Source organism: Ascidia mentula, chromosome 1 (genome assembly GCF_947561715.1).
Source record: "Ascidia mentula chromosome 1, kaAscMent1.1, whole genome shotgun sequence".
Lineage (NCBI taxonomy): Eukaryota > Metazoa > Chordata > Ascidiacea > Phlebobranchia > Ascidiidae > Ascidia > Ascidia mentula.
The window spans coordinates 24,574,245-24,589,283 of NC_138566.1; the positions used below are offsets into that span (position 1 = coordinate 24,574,245).

The window sequence follows — 15,039 nt, forward strand, 5'->3', positions numbered from 1 at the left end:
ATTTCCGTTCCTTAGCACCGTAAATTAGTGTCTGTGAATTTCCTTAGGTTCCTTAGTTCCTTAGCTCCTTAAATTAGTGTGAGTTTCCTTAAATTCCTTAGGTTCCTTATTCCGTAAATTAGTGTTACCCGTCTTTTCGGAGAAATGGAAATTGGTTAAGACCCGAAACCACTCCGATCACGGGCGTCATGCATGATTAAACAGCATGTAAAACAGCTCTTTTGGACAACGCCTATTGATTTTGAGGTTACAACAACACTGCCATACGAAAAAATGCGAACCGATCCACATAGTCATGACATGTAATAAAACACCTAAAATGTTTAAATTAGGAATGCTTCGAATAGCGTTTTCCCTGGCGTTGATTTTGACTATAAAATACTTTAGAATTCTATGTTTTGACACAAAAATCCAAGTGTAAGGTGCGGTCGTCATAAGTAGGTCAATTACTCCAAATGAAATCAGTGTGTTTAATTTGCTTAGCGTGTAAGGGTAGATAATGTGAAACGTACCAGAACAGGGGAAGAAACGAACCACCAGTTATATAGCCTATATAGGCCGTGGCCTGCATACCTACAAGGACGCCATATAGTGCTTAATTCTAAGATTTGTGTTTATTTTAACAAGCAGTGTCTTAGAAAATAAAATGTGTTTGTTTCTAAGGATTGCTGGACTGGCGTGCTTACTTTTTCTTAGTTTTTGCCTCCAAGCTTATTTTATTGTTCTGCAGTGTTAAAGCGTGTTCTTATGATAATTGCGTCTATATCCCCGTGTATCTGACACCAATCAGCTATAGAGTAGTCTTGTGGATCGAAAATGCCGACATGTCTGTAGTTTTTAACTAGTATTGGAGGAAAAACAACGCAAATTGAGAAAGATCGTGTCTAGATATGGGAGGAAATATATCCTTTCATCAGGACACATCACCTGTCTCTAATTTTGAAGATAATTTCCTAGAAATCTCTCATGACAATATTGACATCAACAATCTGTCCTATTTCTACACCGAAATAAACAATATACTGCCGTAAGATCCGTTATTGTCTCAGGCTTAGTGCTGCTCTCCCTGTGTACTTCCGTCAACACTTGTCATTTATCATCAACCAGACCTACGATGATCAACAACCGAAACAATCAGCTGATCCCGACAACTTTCAAATTACACTTTCACACTTAAGCAGTCCGTGGGGCGACCAGTCTTTTGCTTTGGCCGCATCGGGATTTGAACCCAGGACATCCTGGGCACGAAATCCCGATCAGGCTTTCACCACAAATCTGACGACCAAGCTCATCTTGTGATTTTGGAGTGAGGCCATGCATTTGAACAATAAACGTCGGCCTGTATGATGGATGTAGTTTGTAGAATGGAGCAGGTCGCGATGTAAATAACTTCCTGGAATGCGGTAACAATTTTCCACTCATCAAGTTTTTCAGAAAGACATCCGCAGTATTTTTTGAATGCAATGAGGCAATAGAAACTTTCTTGTCAAACTTCAAGCCTTCCTCATCTATTCCATCGAAAATGAGAAAAACCTCCACATCCATGCTGATGACATCCAGCAGGTGTTTCAAAAGATTTTTAGGGCACTGCCAATCGGGTAGCATGGTATGAAGAAGAAACTGAAGGAGGTTCATCTGTTTCTTAAAATCGATAAACCTGACCAAAATGTAGAAAAAAAATGAAACTTTCCCAACTAACTGCTCGGCCAATGCTTGCAACGCCAACTGCTTGGTTAGTTAAGTTTTTCCAATTCCAGCCTGGCCAACAATGCCTATGACGTTCCCATGCTTTTGTATGTGCTCTGGTTTACCTTTTTCATTTTTACCTACAATTTTTTTATCTGCCTCCTCCTGCGCTCTCTGTTTTGCTCGAGCAAATAGTTGTTCGGGGATTATGTCACCTTGGGGTTGTCCACAAACTATTTCTAAATCATGTCTGCGATGGCACTCTCTTTCTTCTAGAAACTCGTCATCAATTTGATGCGGTTTGCTGACCATGGAGAGGCTGACAGGTTTTATGGGTCTTTGAGAATAGTCTGAAAGCGACGACAACTCGTTGGCGGTAGACTCGACCTTTCCTTTCAACAGAAGCTTTAACTCCTCACCTGCAAAAAATAGTAAGGTATCGAAAAACAAAATAAGTACCGATAATCGTATCGTTACCTTACCAACTAACCAACATGGTTAATTTTGTCAAAGCTTACATTTTTGTTGCAATTCTGAGCTTTGTTGATTGGGAGAAGGACATTGTGGATTATGAAAACGCGGGGAGTTCTCATTGACATACACCGGTGAAGAAGTGTTGATAATTGTATCGCCAAACTGTAGGCCGACCTCTCTTTGCTGTACAGAAACAGTAACATACTTACATGAACATATATTTCCAGTAAAATTAGACTAAAGAAGTTCATTCTGCGAATAAAAAGACTGGCCCATACTGTTGTTGACATTGTCTTGTTTTATACGAAAAACGTTTCGGCATGAACTTATGCCATCATCAGTCTATAGAAGTTCATTGTTTTATAAAAGCAGTTTATAAAAGCATTTGGGTTACAGACTGTCCACACGTAGAGTATTGTAAGAACAAAATTAACAATAAATTATACTGACCGATTCGAAATCGACAGACGGCCTTGCTACATTATCACTTAGATTGTGGTCAGGAGTCGTTACCATAACATCATTTATCATTTGCTGGAGTTCCTCAATGCCATCTGCGTTAATTGGAACAGCAGTTTCCTCTTGGCCATTTAATCTGTCTCTAAAAGTGGTTCGCGGTGACGCATCCATTTTGCAAGCCGGATGTTTGCAAACACAATTTATTTTAAACATTTAGCAAAAGACCTTCCTGCAGGAAACAACCCAGATATGGTTGTTCAAAAAAATTAATTAACACATGCAACGGATCGCAAAAGAAACCAAGACAATTCATGTTCAGCCAAATAGGCGTAGAACGTCTCAGACGATTTCCACAAAGCTTGCTTTAACAATGCAACAATTACAAGTTCGAACTTGCCTTGACTTTTCCGTAGCCACCTAAAATGTTGCTACGTGTGTAGAAAACAAACATTGATAGCAAATGCTGGCAGCCATATTACTGCAGCCAATGCCTCTTCAGCTCTAATGGACTTGTTGCTTTGGTGTTGTCTCGCAACAATGCCACAAAAGACTCTGGCCAAAAAGCGACCGAAAAAGTTACCCGTAAATACCGCTGTATGGCGCCAAGACTACCCGACTCAACAACGGTACATAATCCCTCCAACAGCGTTTGACTGACCGAAATTTCTGATAACACTCACAATATATGCATAGCTTAGGCGATGACATCGTTAAAAATATTTTTGATGTTGTTGGGATAGTTTAAGATGTCGATTAAATGAAAAGCAATAATTGTGCTAAAGCATTCATAGGTAAACAAAACAGTTTTTTAGAGAAATCGGTTGAATCCGATTCAAAAACGAATTTCGTACTGAATATTAACAAAAATAACTTTAGGCCACATAACGTAATCGTCAAAAATTCCGATGTTTTAACGCAAAAACTCACTTGCAAATGTTTAAAACCTAACTTTAAAGTACAAAGTATGTACGACAAGATAAATAAAGCTAAGGATTACGACCAACCACGCTTTAAACATAATACAATCGAGACTTTGTTGCTATTGAGATGCTCCCAATATAAATGCCAGGTCCTGCTCGCTTTGCTTCACAAAACATGACGAAGCTTCGCTCCAACCAATGCGACGCCATGACAAAATCAACTGGAAACGCTCCACTGCAGATGTGTACTCTACGTAGCTATTCATATCTTTTCAAATGCACTAATGAAAGGACCGGGCGAATGTTGTTCACAGTCACGAAATTCTTTTCCCATTTCCATTCTTTCTTTTTTTCAATATTTCACCAAATTAACAAGTGTCGCGAAAATATAGAGCTAATGTCAAAATGACAATATATATTGTTAGTATACCTGGCAGAGACAGATCTTCCTATAAACAACAAACAAGATAGTTATCGCAGAACTTACCTTTATATAAACTTTATTCTTTGATCGGTGCCCGTGCAGTTTTATTTTTTGTGTATTGTTTATCTACGTAGTTGTGTTTTGTAAAAACAAAATGTAAAAAAAGTTCGCGGCACTCATTTAGAAACCAAACAACGTCAAAATATTGTATAGATATAACAAACTTTTGCATTACACAGAATATAAGGAAAAACGCGAACAAGTTTCAAATGACACCCCCAGGGTGCCGCGGCCGTACGGTTGGAAAACACCTGCATTACGGTCTTATAGATTTATTCTCATGACCTGTGGGCGTCTCATCTTCCGAAAGGTCGCATAATTGCTATCGGTAATTCTGTAGCACCACCAAGTGGTGTTTGCAATTAATTGCATAACCGTTAGGTGACATCGTGATCCGAAAATTAGCTTTCGCTTGCATGCCTTTGTATCAACCTGATTTTTGGACAGGGGATACGGTGCCGGAGCTTGCTTCGATCTGCCCACGGGTTGTCCTGGTATTGCACTACCTCCAGGCACGGCCCACATTCCCACACATGTAGAAATAAAAAAAACTAAAACTTTAAAAAAGTAAAATAAAAGTTGGGCGGGCAAATAAAGGTAACTTGCGGGAGCCCGATTGTCAACTTCGGTCCCGACTCATATACTTAGAAGAAAACTCTAGGTGTATTGTTTTTTACCGAAGTTGAAAAAACATTTGTGGTATCATGCCTCAACTTATGAAAACAAAGTTACAGAAATTCTTGTTCCTTTACGAATCAATTAATTTTTATTTGATTGACGTGTCAAGTGGTCTTTAATTGGCAAGTAATGTGCACAAAAATATCATTTCGACATTAGCTCTATATTTTCGCGACACTTGTTAATTTGGTGAAATATTGAAAAAAAGAAAGAATGGAAATGGGAAAAGAATTTCGTGACTGTGAACAACATTCGCCCGGTCCTTTCATTAGTGCATTTGAAAAGATATGAATAGCTACGTAGAGTACACATCTGCAGTGGAGATTTTCCAGTTGATTTTGTCATGGCGTCGCATTGGTTGGAGCGAAGCTTCGTCATGTTTTGTGAAGCAAAGCGAGCAGGACCTGGCATTTATATTGGGAGCATCTCAATAGCAACAAAGTCTCGATTGCATTATGTTTAAAGCGTGGTTGGTCGTAATCCTTAGCTTTATGCATCTTGTCGTACATACTTTGTACTTTAAAGTTAGGTTTTAAACATTTGCAAGTGAGTTTTTGCGTTAAAACATCGGAATTTTTGACGATTACGTTATGTGGCCTAAAGTTATTTTTGTTAATATTCAGTACGAAATTCGTTTTTGAATCGGATTCAACCGATTTCTCTAAAAAACTGTTTTGTTTACCTATGAATGCTTTAGCTCAATTATTGCTTTTCATTTAATCGACATCTTAAACTATCCCAACAACATCAAAAATATTTTTAACGATATCATCGCCTAAGCTATGCATATATTGTGAGTGTTATCAGAAATTTCGGTCAGTCAAACGCTGTTGGAGAGATTATGTACCGTTGTTGAGTCGGGTAGTCTTTGCGGCATACAGGTATTTACGGGTAACTTTTTCGGTCGCTATTTGGCCAGAGTCTTTTGTCAGGAATTGTTGCGAGACAACACCAAAGCAACAAGTCCATTAGAGCTGAAGAGGCATTGGCTGCAGTAATATGGCTGCCAGCATTTGCTATCAATGTTTGTTTTCTACACACGTAGCAACATTTTAGGTGGCTACAGACTTGCCTTGAGGTGGCTCAGGCAAGTTCGAACTTGTAATTGTTGCATTGTTAAAGCAAGCTTTGTGGAAATCGTCTGAGACGTTTTACGCCTATTTGGCTGTGACATGAATTGTCTTGGTTTCTTTTGCGCTCCGTTGCATATGTTAATTAATTTTTTTGAACAACCATATCTGGGTTGTTTCCTGCAGGAAGGTCTTTTGCAAAAGGTTTAAAATAAATTGTGTTTGCAAACATCCGGCTTGCAAAATGGATGCGTCACCGCGAACCACTTTTAGAGACAGATTGAATGGCCAAGAGGAAACTGCTGTTCCAATTAACGCAGATGGCATTGAGGAACTCCAGCAAATGATAAATGATGTTATGGTAACGACTCCTGACCACAATCTAAGTGATAATGTAGCAAGGCCGTATGTCGAGTTCGAATCGGTCAGTTGAATTTATTGTTAATTTTGTCCTTACAATATTCTACGTGTGGACAGTCTGTAACGCAAATGCTTTTATAAACTGCTTTTATAAAACAATGAACTTCTCAGGAACACTATTAACGAATTTGCTCATAATTCTGAGAATAAAAAGACTTTCGTCAATAGACTGATGATGGCATAAGTTCATGCCGAAACGTTTTTCGTATAAAACAAGACAATGTTAACAACAGTATGGGCCAGTCTTTTTATTCGCAGAATGAACTTCTTTAGTCTAATTTTACTGGAAATATATGTTCATGTAAGTATGTTACTGTTTCTGTACAGCAAAGAGAGGTCGGCCTACAGTTTGGCGATACAATTATCCACACTTCTTCACCGGTGTATGTCAATGAGAACTCCCCGCGTTTTCATAATCAACAATCTCCTTCTCCCAATCAACAAAGCTCAGAATTGCAACAAAAATGTAGGCTTTGACAAAATTAACCATGTTGCTTAGTTGGTAAGGTAACGATACGATTATCGGTACTTATTTTGTTTTTCGATACCTTACTATTTTTTGCAGGTGAGGAGTTAAAGCTTCTGTTGAAAGGAAAGGTCGAGTCTACCGCCAACGAGTTGTCGTCGCTTTCGGACTATTCTCAAAGACCCATAAAACCTGTCAGCCTCTCCATGGTCAGCAAACCGCATCAAATTGATGACGAGTTTCTAGAAGAAAGAGAGTGCCATCGCAGACATGATTTAGAAATAGTTTGTGGACAACCCCAAGGTGACATAATTCCCGAACAACTATTTGCTCGAGCAAAACAGAGAGCGCAGGAGGAGGCAGATAAAAAATTTGTAGGTAAAAATGAAAAAGGTAAACAAGAGCACATACAAAAGCATGGGAACGTCATAGGCATTGTTGGCCAGGCTGGAATTGGAAAAACTGAACTAACCAAGCAGTTGGCGTTGCAAGCATTGACCGAGCTGTTAGTTGGGAAAGTTTCATTTTTTTTCTACATTTTGGTCAGGTTTATCGATTTTAAGAAACAGATGAACCTCCTTCAGTTTCTTCTTCATACCATGCTACCCGATTGGCAGTGCCCTAAAAATCTTTTGAAACACCTGCTGGATGTCATCAGCATGGATGTGGAGGTTTTTCTCATTTTCGATGGAATAGACGAGGAAGGCTTGAAGTTTGACAAGAAAGTTTCTATTGCCTCATTGCATTCAAAAAATACTGCGGATGTCTTTCTGAAAAACTTGATGAGTGGAAAATTGCTACCGCATTCCAGGAAGTTATTTACATCGCGACCTGCTCCATTCTACAAACTGCATCCATCATACAGGCCGACGTTTGTTGTTCAAATGCATGGCCTCACTCCAAAATCACAAGATGAGCTTGGTCGTCAGATTTGTGGTGAAAGATATGGGCAGATACAGGCAAAGTTATCTCAAAATCGAAATTTGTTTTCATACTGCTATGTACCAGCTACTTTTGTATTGACCCTTCACTACTTAATGAGTTATGAAGGAGATATTCAATTCGTTTCGATTACTCGTGTGCTTTCACACACATGTCTTGAATACTCTCAAACCCAAAATTCGGAAAACCTTGGCTTTGTTGCATTGGCAAAATTAGCCTGGGAAGGTATACGTGAAGCGAAGGTAATCTTTAACTTGAACCTTTTAAAAACTGCAAAATTTGAAGATTCTACGGCTGAAGTGTTTCTGTCCACATCGGTGGCAAAAAAACACAACCTTAGGTTAAAAATACTAGATGGCCAAAAACGTGTTTTCTTTTCCCATTTGATTTGGCAAGATTTCTTTGCTGCAATTTACCTGATGTTGATTATGCCTCTGTCGGAATTTGGTGTTCGTCATACTATGCTCTTAGTAAACAGATGGGAGTTTGTTGCCAGATTTGCTTTCGGAATTTGCAATCCTTCGGTTTGGGAAATTATGGAATGCCTAATTCCGCAATTTCCCAAAGAGGTTTTAAAACAAAAGATTGCATCGCTGAGAAAGCTTGCTTCCACTTGTGTTGAACAAAAAATACTCGAATCACAGGACTCGATTTTACTACGTGCCTGCAGTTGGGCTAACGAAGCTAACGATGCTAAAATCTCCTCATCTGTTTGTTCTAGTTTTAAAGGGGAAGTCAGACTTCATCATTTGATTCTGTCTCCATCTGAATTTGAAAGCCTTTCCTTCGTTTTACAATCATACAGAAGTGCACAGGTTCGAAGCTAGCGAATATCCTCTTTTTTCTTTCATTTATATGAATTCATTGCTTTTTGTTAGAATTAAAAGTTCAACTTCACCTTTAATAAAGTTTAGTATCCCAATAATTTTAAACACACACACAGTAACTCTCCCGCAAAAAGATTTGCGGTCATTTTTGCTTGTTTTAAAACCTATGTTTTCCTTAGCTGAGGATTTTAGATCTTTCCTCGAGCAAGATAGAGTATTTCGGGGCAACATGTATTGCTTCCTGCATTCATGCATGCGAAGAAGTGTGCCTAGCCAGTTGCCAACTACAAGCCGAGAGTTTTAAAGAAATCTCCGAGCATATTTGTCTCCTTAAAAGTCCTGTAAGTCATCAAAAGTTCTTACTGTAGTTACGAAAAACAAAAAGTCCACTGAGGTAATTATGTTCACTACAGGTACCTTTTGGGGTACCTGGGTTTGAGTGAAAATGTCATAAAATCCATAGCAATTACCCGGGCTGTTTGTGATTTAGTCGTTTCTTTATCCGCACATGAGGTTCTAGCTACAATTTATTGCTTATCATTTAGTTGAATAAGCTCGACCTCTCTAACAATGGGATAGGAGACAGAGGCGCACTTTATGTGGGGAATTGCATTTACAACATTGAACAAGTGAACCTCAGTGGATGCGACCTGACACATGTTGGTGCGGAGGTGTTGTCAAAGAAAATTGCTGAGCATGATAAACAGGTACTTGCTGGTATAAAAGAGTGATAAGACATGTTTTTAAAACTTTTGCGAATGTAAATAGTACATTGGGTAAAACGCCGACAGATTGTTTTGTATCGTCAGCATAGCACCGTTTATTACAAGTACTAAAATGTACCAGTGAAAATTCTTTGTTTCAAAGCTAAATATGCTTCTTACAAATCTGGCTCTGTAGTTTAGAATTGAGAACACCAAGGCTAATATTCTGCTGGTAAGCATCGAAGCAAACGTTTCAACCACAACGCGTCTGTGCTTGCCAGCAGACTATTAGCTTTGGCTTTGGTCATTGTAATGATACGCTCCATGTATTTTTGCATCTAAACATAGAACACATTTGTACACTTCTGTGAGCTGCATACAGATGGCCGCTGTTTCTACCTATAACGTCTCATCAGTGCAGATTGGTGTGACTCTTTAGATGACTTTGCCGACCAAACGTCCAATTTTCACATTTGTACAGATTAAGAAGGTCGATCATTCGCAAAACAAACTTGGAGATCGTGGAGTGGCATCGTTGGGTAAATGCATCCAAAATGTTGATGAATTGGATCTCAGTAAGTGCAAAGTGGGTGGCCTCGGTATCAATGAACTGTCTAACGGGATAAAAGGAGCAAAAATGGCTGTAAGAGTCTGTTGTACAAAATGTTATACTATAGATGCTTAAAAAGTAAGATGCATATTATAAGTATGGTGGTTGCTACAGTATATATGCAGTCGTGGAACCAAAGATAATCTTAATATTTACACAGATGAAGAAGCTCAGTCTCTCTGGAAACAAATTAGGTGATTTTGGTGCCACCTTCATCAGCCGCTGCATCTTCAACATCAAAGACTTGGATTTAGATGGATGCGGCATCACTTGCCGAGGTGCAGAGGATATATCGAAAGCGGTCGAAAAATTGGAAAATCCAGTAAGCATCGTTGTTTACAAATAATTATATTTTTTCAACATGCTATCTTTGTACACACAAAATGTTTACATTTACTCACAGTGATTAATTACTTTTTTACAGCTGAAGAAACTCAACCTTTCTAACAATAGGATAGAGGATATTGGTGGTGCCAGTATCAGTCGCTCCTTTAAAAACACAAAGAAAATTGGTCTTGCCAAGTGTGGCATAACATATCAAGGCCTTGAGGAAATTTCCAAACCCATCAGTCTTCTAAAAACCCCGGTAGGGTTAACACGTTTCTTTTATTGTTGTTTCAGTCTTTCCATCTTGACGTTAAGCAACATGTTTGGGTTTCAATGAGGCACAAATTAATGTTTCTAACGTGTTAGACCAGCTGTACATTATTTAGTGACGATTTTGCAATTTGATGATGCATGACGTTGTCCTAGGCGTGCGTGATCCTCTGCTGAACAGACTTAATGTAAACAAACTTTATTGTTAAGATGAAAGAAATTGATTTATCCGAAAACCTACTGAGGAACGAAAGTGCGGAATGTTTGACTACTTGGCTACCCAACGTTGAAAAACTGACGTTGGCTGGCTGTGGATTTACTCTTCCTGGGATGAACGTGCTCCGGGAAAAGTATCCGGGAAAAAGAGTTTGCTTTTACAAATGACAATTGATTTCTCATAATTCGGAAAAACAGCTTCTTGTCTGTATTACTATACTATGCATCGTTGTAGTCTACCCTCCAGTGCCTTGGCAATGATATGAACGCACTAGCATGCCAGCACAGCGACTTTGTGTTTATCTAATATGTAAAGAGCCGCAATGTACAGTGTGTGAATAACACTGCAATATTTACCTTCATCTGGTATATGGTAACAGCATCATTACTGACCGTATATCAGTTCGTCTATTGAAGCACACTTTTTCGTTCTGTTGTTTTTGCATGCAAATAATGAGTGAACAGATACACTATAGAACATTTGTAAATAAAATCTGGTTTTTGCTTGCGGTGTAACCTTAATTACTTATTTGCTTTTATGCTTGAAACATAGCACAGGCCCAGATAAGAGAGAAGGAAAAAGTAAAAGGGACTTTAGTTTTTCTTCTATCTTCCACACCAATGCTCACTGACGTCACTTATAAACTTTTCAAAACTCCGCGGCGCACTTTAACGCGACTTGAGTTATAATGCCATAATACATGTATAGTCATATAAATGAGGTTTTGGTATTGAGTTAAATTACCTATTTGTCTAACTGTGATTATTAAACGTTGCCAAAATTGTTATTTATAATTAAAAGTTAATCATTGTAAGCTTTTCCGCCTGCTCTGTAGACATTTGTTTTGTTTTTGAACTTTTTAAAACCGAAAACAATCACAAAGGTTTTGTGGATTGGTTTTGGGTTGTTGTTTGTGTGCTTTCGACAGTACGACGTTTACTTTAATTCCACAAGAGTTACCCAGAGCAATTCCTTAACACGGGTAAGTGGTGTTTGGAATTAATGCTTTTCTGATTACGGTTTTCATGATTTTTGTTATTGATTGATGTTGTCGGTCGACGACAACAACCACCTTGCCAGTGGATTATGTAATATTAAATATATATTGTGCAACGACGCCACACAACGGCAGCAATGTTTTTTATTATTCCCGCGAGATGACGCAGTTTGCGTTGGTGGTTTTCAAGACACCAGTGGACACCAGACAGTACTCCATGTTTCTTCTAATAGTAACACTTACGTGCCCAACTCAAATAATAATTAATTAAGGCGAAATTTATTCAGGATGTTTTAACGTCACCTTCCTACTATAATAGGCATAATGAGAATAAAACTCCCAAGAAAGTTTTATGGTTAGTTACCACGATTCAACCAACTATGTAGTAAACATTGGCATTTTTTACATCCATCTTATATGCCTCAAATTTAAATGCAATTTTTATTTTATTGTATCATAAAACTGTCTATGTTTACAATGTACTGCAATTCAGAAGTGAGCTATAAACAGGAGGCACAAATATGCATATCACGATTCAAGTACATACAATATAAGCGTTGTTCCACGTGTAACTACAGCAAAGTTCTAATGCAACACAGCAAAAATGTGTCATACATTGATTTTAGTATTTTTTTGTTTCCTAATCCTGACGGTGCCAAAACTTTTAATATTTTATTCAACTTAATGTTCAGTTGCTTTTGTCACGGCGTTGGTTTGAGCGAAGCATTTTCATGGGGTGGCGATTGGCAGCATCGGTCAAACGCCTGACCCATATACCTAGAAGAAAACCTGATCGGGATTCGTGCCCAGGATATCCTGGGTTCAAATCCCGATGCGGCCAAAGCAAAAGACTGGTCGCCCCACGGACTGCTTAAGTGTGATAGTGTAATTTGAAAGTTGTCGGGATCAGCTGATTGTTTCGGTTGTTGATCATCGTAGGTCTGGTTGATGATAAATGACAAGTGTTGACGGAAGTACACAGGGAGAGCAGCACTAAGCCTGAGACAATAACGGATCTTACGGCAGTATATTGTTTATTTCGGTGTAGAAATAGGACAGATTGTTGATGTCAATATTGTCATGAGAGATTTCTGGGAAATTATCTTCAAAATTAGAGACAGATGATGTGTCCTGATGAAAGGATATATTTCCTCCCATATCTAGACACGATCTTTCTCCATTTGCGTTGTTTTTCCTCCAATACTAGTTTAAAACTACAGACATGTTCGGCATTTTCGATCCACAAGACTACTCTATAGCTGATTGGTGTCAGATACACGCAATTATCATAAGAACACGCTTTAACACTGCAGAACAATAAAATAAGCTTGGAGGCAAAAACTAAGAAAAAGTAAGCAGTCCAGCAATCCTTAGAAACAAACACATTTTATTTTGTAAGACACTGCTTGTTAAAATAAATCTTAGAATTAAGCACTACATGGCGTCCTTGTAGGTATGCAGGCCACGGCCTATATAGGCTATATAACTGGTGGTTCGTTTCTTCCCCTGTTCTGGTACGTTTCACATTATCTACCCTTACACGCTAAGCAAATTAAACACACTAATTTCATTTGGAGTAAGTGACCTACTTATGACGACCGCACCTTACACTTGAATTTTTGTGTCAAAACATAGAATTCTAAAGTATTTTATAGTCAAAATCAACGCCAGGGAAAACGCTATTCGAAGCATTCCTAATTTAAACATTTTAGGTGTTTTATTACATGTCACGACTATGTGGATCGGTTCGCATTTTTTCGTATGGCAGTGTTGTTGTAACCTCAAAATCAATCAAAAAAAGCTGATAAGCGTTGTCCAAAGAGCTGTTTTACATGCTGTTTAATCATGCATGACGCCCGTGATCGGAGTGGTTTCGGGTCTTAACCAATTTCCATTTCTCCGAAATGACGGTGGTGTTAGGGCTATAGTGATCCTAACCTAATTGTCTAAAAATACTCGCAAGGACGCCTGTATATCGTCCATGATAAACAGTTTAGGAAGTTTTGCACATTAAAAATTATAGCAAGTGTATTTATCAGTCTAGTAAGGGGTCTAGCCTCTAGAGTATAATAATTGGTGGGGAATTGGAGGATACCAGTCTTACAAGGAACAAGGCAAATGTTGCAATGAAAACAAAATTTTTTTTTTGAAAATTGTTGCCATGAGGCACACAATAAGTAAATTCCACAGACAAAATGTGACTCATTGGGTCTTTCAAACTAGACCGCCAAAAGTTTGCATAAATATTTTTCACAAGAAAACTTTTAGTCTAGTGTACAATTGTTAGACCTGATAACTGTTTATTCAGCAGTTTCATGTTATTGTGTCACACATTTTTTGACTCAATAATCTTGGCAATTGTAACGTAATTTTCTGTTACAAAGCAACGTTTGCATTCATGGACGATGGACATATGTACAATGGCCACACAACAGCCAGTTTCGTCATTAATATCCGGAATCTTCCTCCATTGGGTTGTTGGGTTAAGGCATTTTTTAGGTAGCGTCTTGTCCCGCATCTCATTTTAAAATGTATAGCAACGGTTGCTTTCTCACATGATTTGATTTCGTTACTAGTATGATTTACAAACATTATCAGTTAACTGTTCATTGACCATTAGTCCTTGGGTCGTCCTTCTTTTTACAACCCTTCGATTGCTTTGTTTCTCTCCGGTTCAAATAATGGAACTTTCCATGTGCATTCAAACGATCTTCTTAAGTTAGCATTTTGTACTCGCTGCACCCCGTTGATATGCAAAACTCTACACCAATGGGTAAAGTTACCATGTATGATTTTTATAGTCTTCAAACCATGGATAACTTATATAGTGATACAGATGAGGATGTGGATCAAAATGAACCTAAATGTACAGAAGAAATCCAGCAACCACGAATTGCAAAGACCAGCCTTCAAACAAAAACTGACATTTCAGAAGCATCTGCAAAACATGACTCATTTGTAAGTTGTAATTTTTGGTGATAGTATTTTGAGTTCATTATTCTATATTCACCTATATGATTTTCATAGTTATCACAAACCATGGATGACTCATCCCCAAAAAGCTCTAGTCAGATGTCCAGTAATGTAGATTTAAAGAATCGAACTGTATTGGAACATGTGGATGACTTCCATCCAATGTTGGATGTTCTACCAACGACCAGCCAATATAACATAGTTGATGTTCCAGGGACATCAGGACTGAAACGGGTAAGCATTTTTGGGAAAACACTTTTGCATTGTTGGCAGGTGTTTAACACAACAATTTTTTTAAGCCAGTTATTTTAAACCAAACCACAACATGTGTACAGAGTATCCAAGGAGAAGGCGTTATTCGTGGCGACCAACCCATCTACACAACTGGACCAGTCAAAACCAGACCAGTTATGATGATGAAACAACAGGCCAACGATGTTCAACATAAAACACCACAACAACCCAACTTACAATCCATCATAGAGGAAAAATGTAAATACATACTAGATTGTTAT

At 38.3% G+C, this 15,039-nt stretch overlaps 2 protein-coding genes and 1 pseudogene across 4 annotated transcripts in view; all 3 read left to right on the forward strand.

Moving 5' to 3' along the window:
* Positions 1-15,039, forward strand: part of LOC145892479 (protein NLRC5-like) — a 63,439-nt gene that overhangs the window by 40,685 nt on the left and 7,715 nt on the right. The window contains exons 2-5 of one of the 3 annotated variants that reach the window (XM_082982010.1): positions 14,051-14,324; positions 14,388-14,509; positions 14,579-14,758; positions 14,860-15,016. In XM_082982010.1, coding sequence (XP_082838136.1) covers positions 14,303-14,324; positions 14,388-14,509; positions 14,579-14,758; positions 14,860-15,016 — 481 coding nt within the window. In that variant the 5' untranslated portion in view covers positions 14,051-14,302. Of the gene's footprint in view, positions 1-13,465; positions 14,325-14,379; positions 14,510-14,578; positions 14,759-14,859; positions 15,017-15,039 lie in introns of those variants that run through there. The other 2 variants (XM_082982011.1, XM_082982012.1) reach the window with 2 other exon arrangements.
* On the forward strand, positions 4,431-4,551 carry LOC145887947 (U2 spliceosomal RNA; annotated as a pseudogene).
* On the forward strand, positions 6,016-10,721 carry LOC145890366 (NACHT, LRR and PYD domains-containing protein 12-like). Its single transcript, XM_082981360.1, has 9 exons — positions 6,016-6,195; positions 6,519-6,657; positions 6,757-8,414; positions 8,606-8,767; positions 8,972-9,133; positions 9,612-9,773; positions 9,901-10,062; positions 10,165-10,326; positions 10,548-10,721. Exons 1-9 carry the CDS (start codon positions 6,016-6,018, stop codon positions 10,719-10,721), a joined length of 2,961 nt encoding a protein of 986 aa, XP_082837486.1.

Coding starts and splice junctions, on each gene's coding strand:
- LOC145890366 (XM_082981360.1), top strand. CDS start 6,016: ATGGATGCGTCACCGCGAACCACTTTTAGAGACAGATTGAATGGCCAA. Junction 6,196..6,518: donor CGTATGTCGAGTTCGAATCG/GTCAGTTGAATT, acceptor GTTTCTGTACAG/CAAAGAGAGGTCGGCCTACA. Junction 8,415..8,605: donor AATCATACAGAAGTGCACAG/GTTCGAAGCTAG, acceptor TGTTTTCCTTAG/CTGAGGATTTTAGATCTTTC.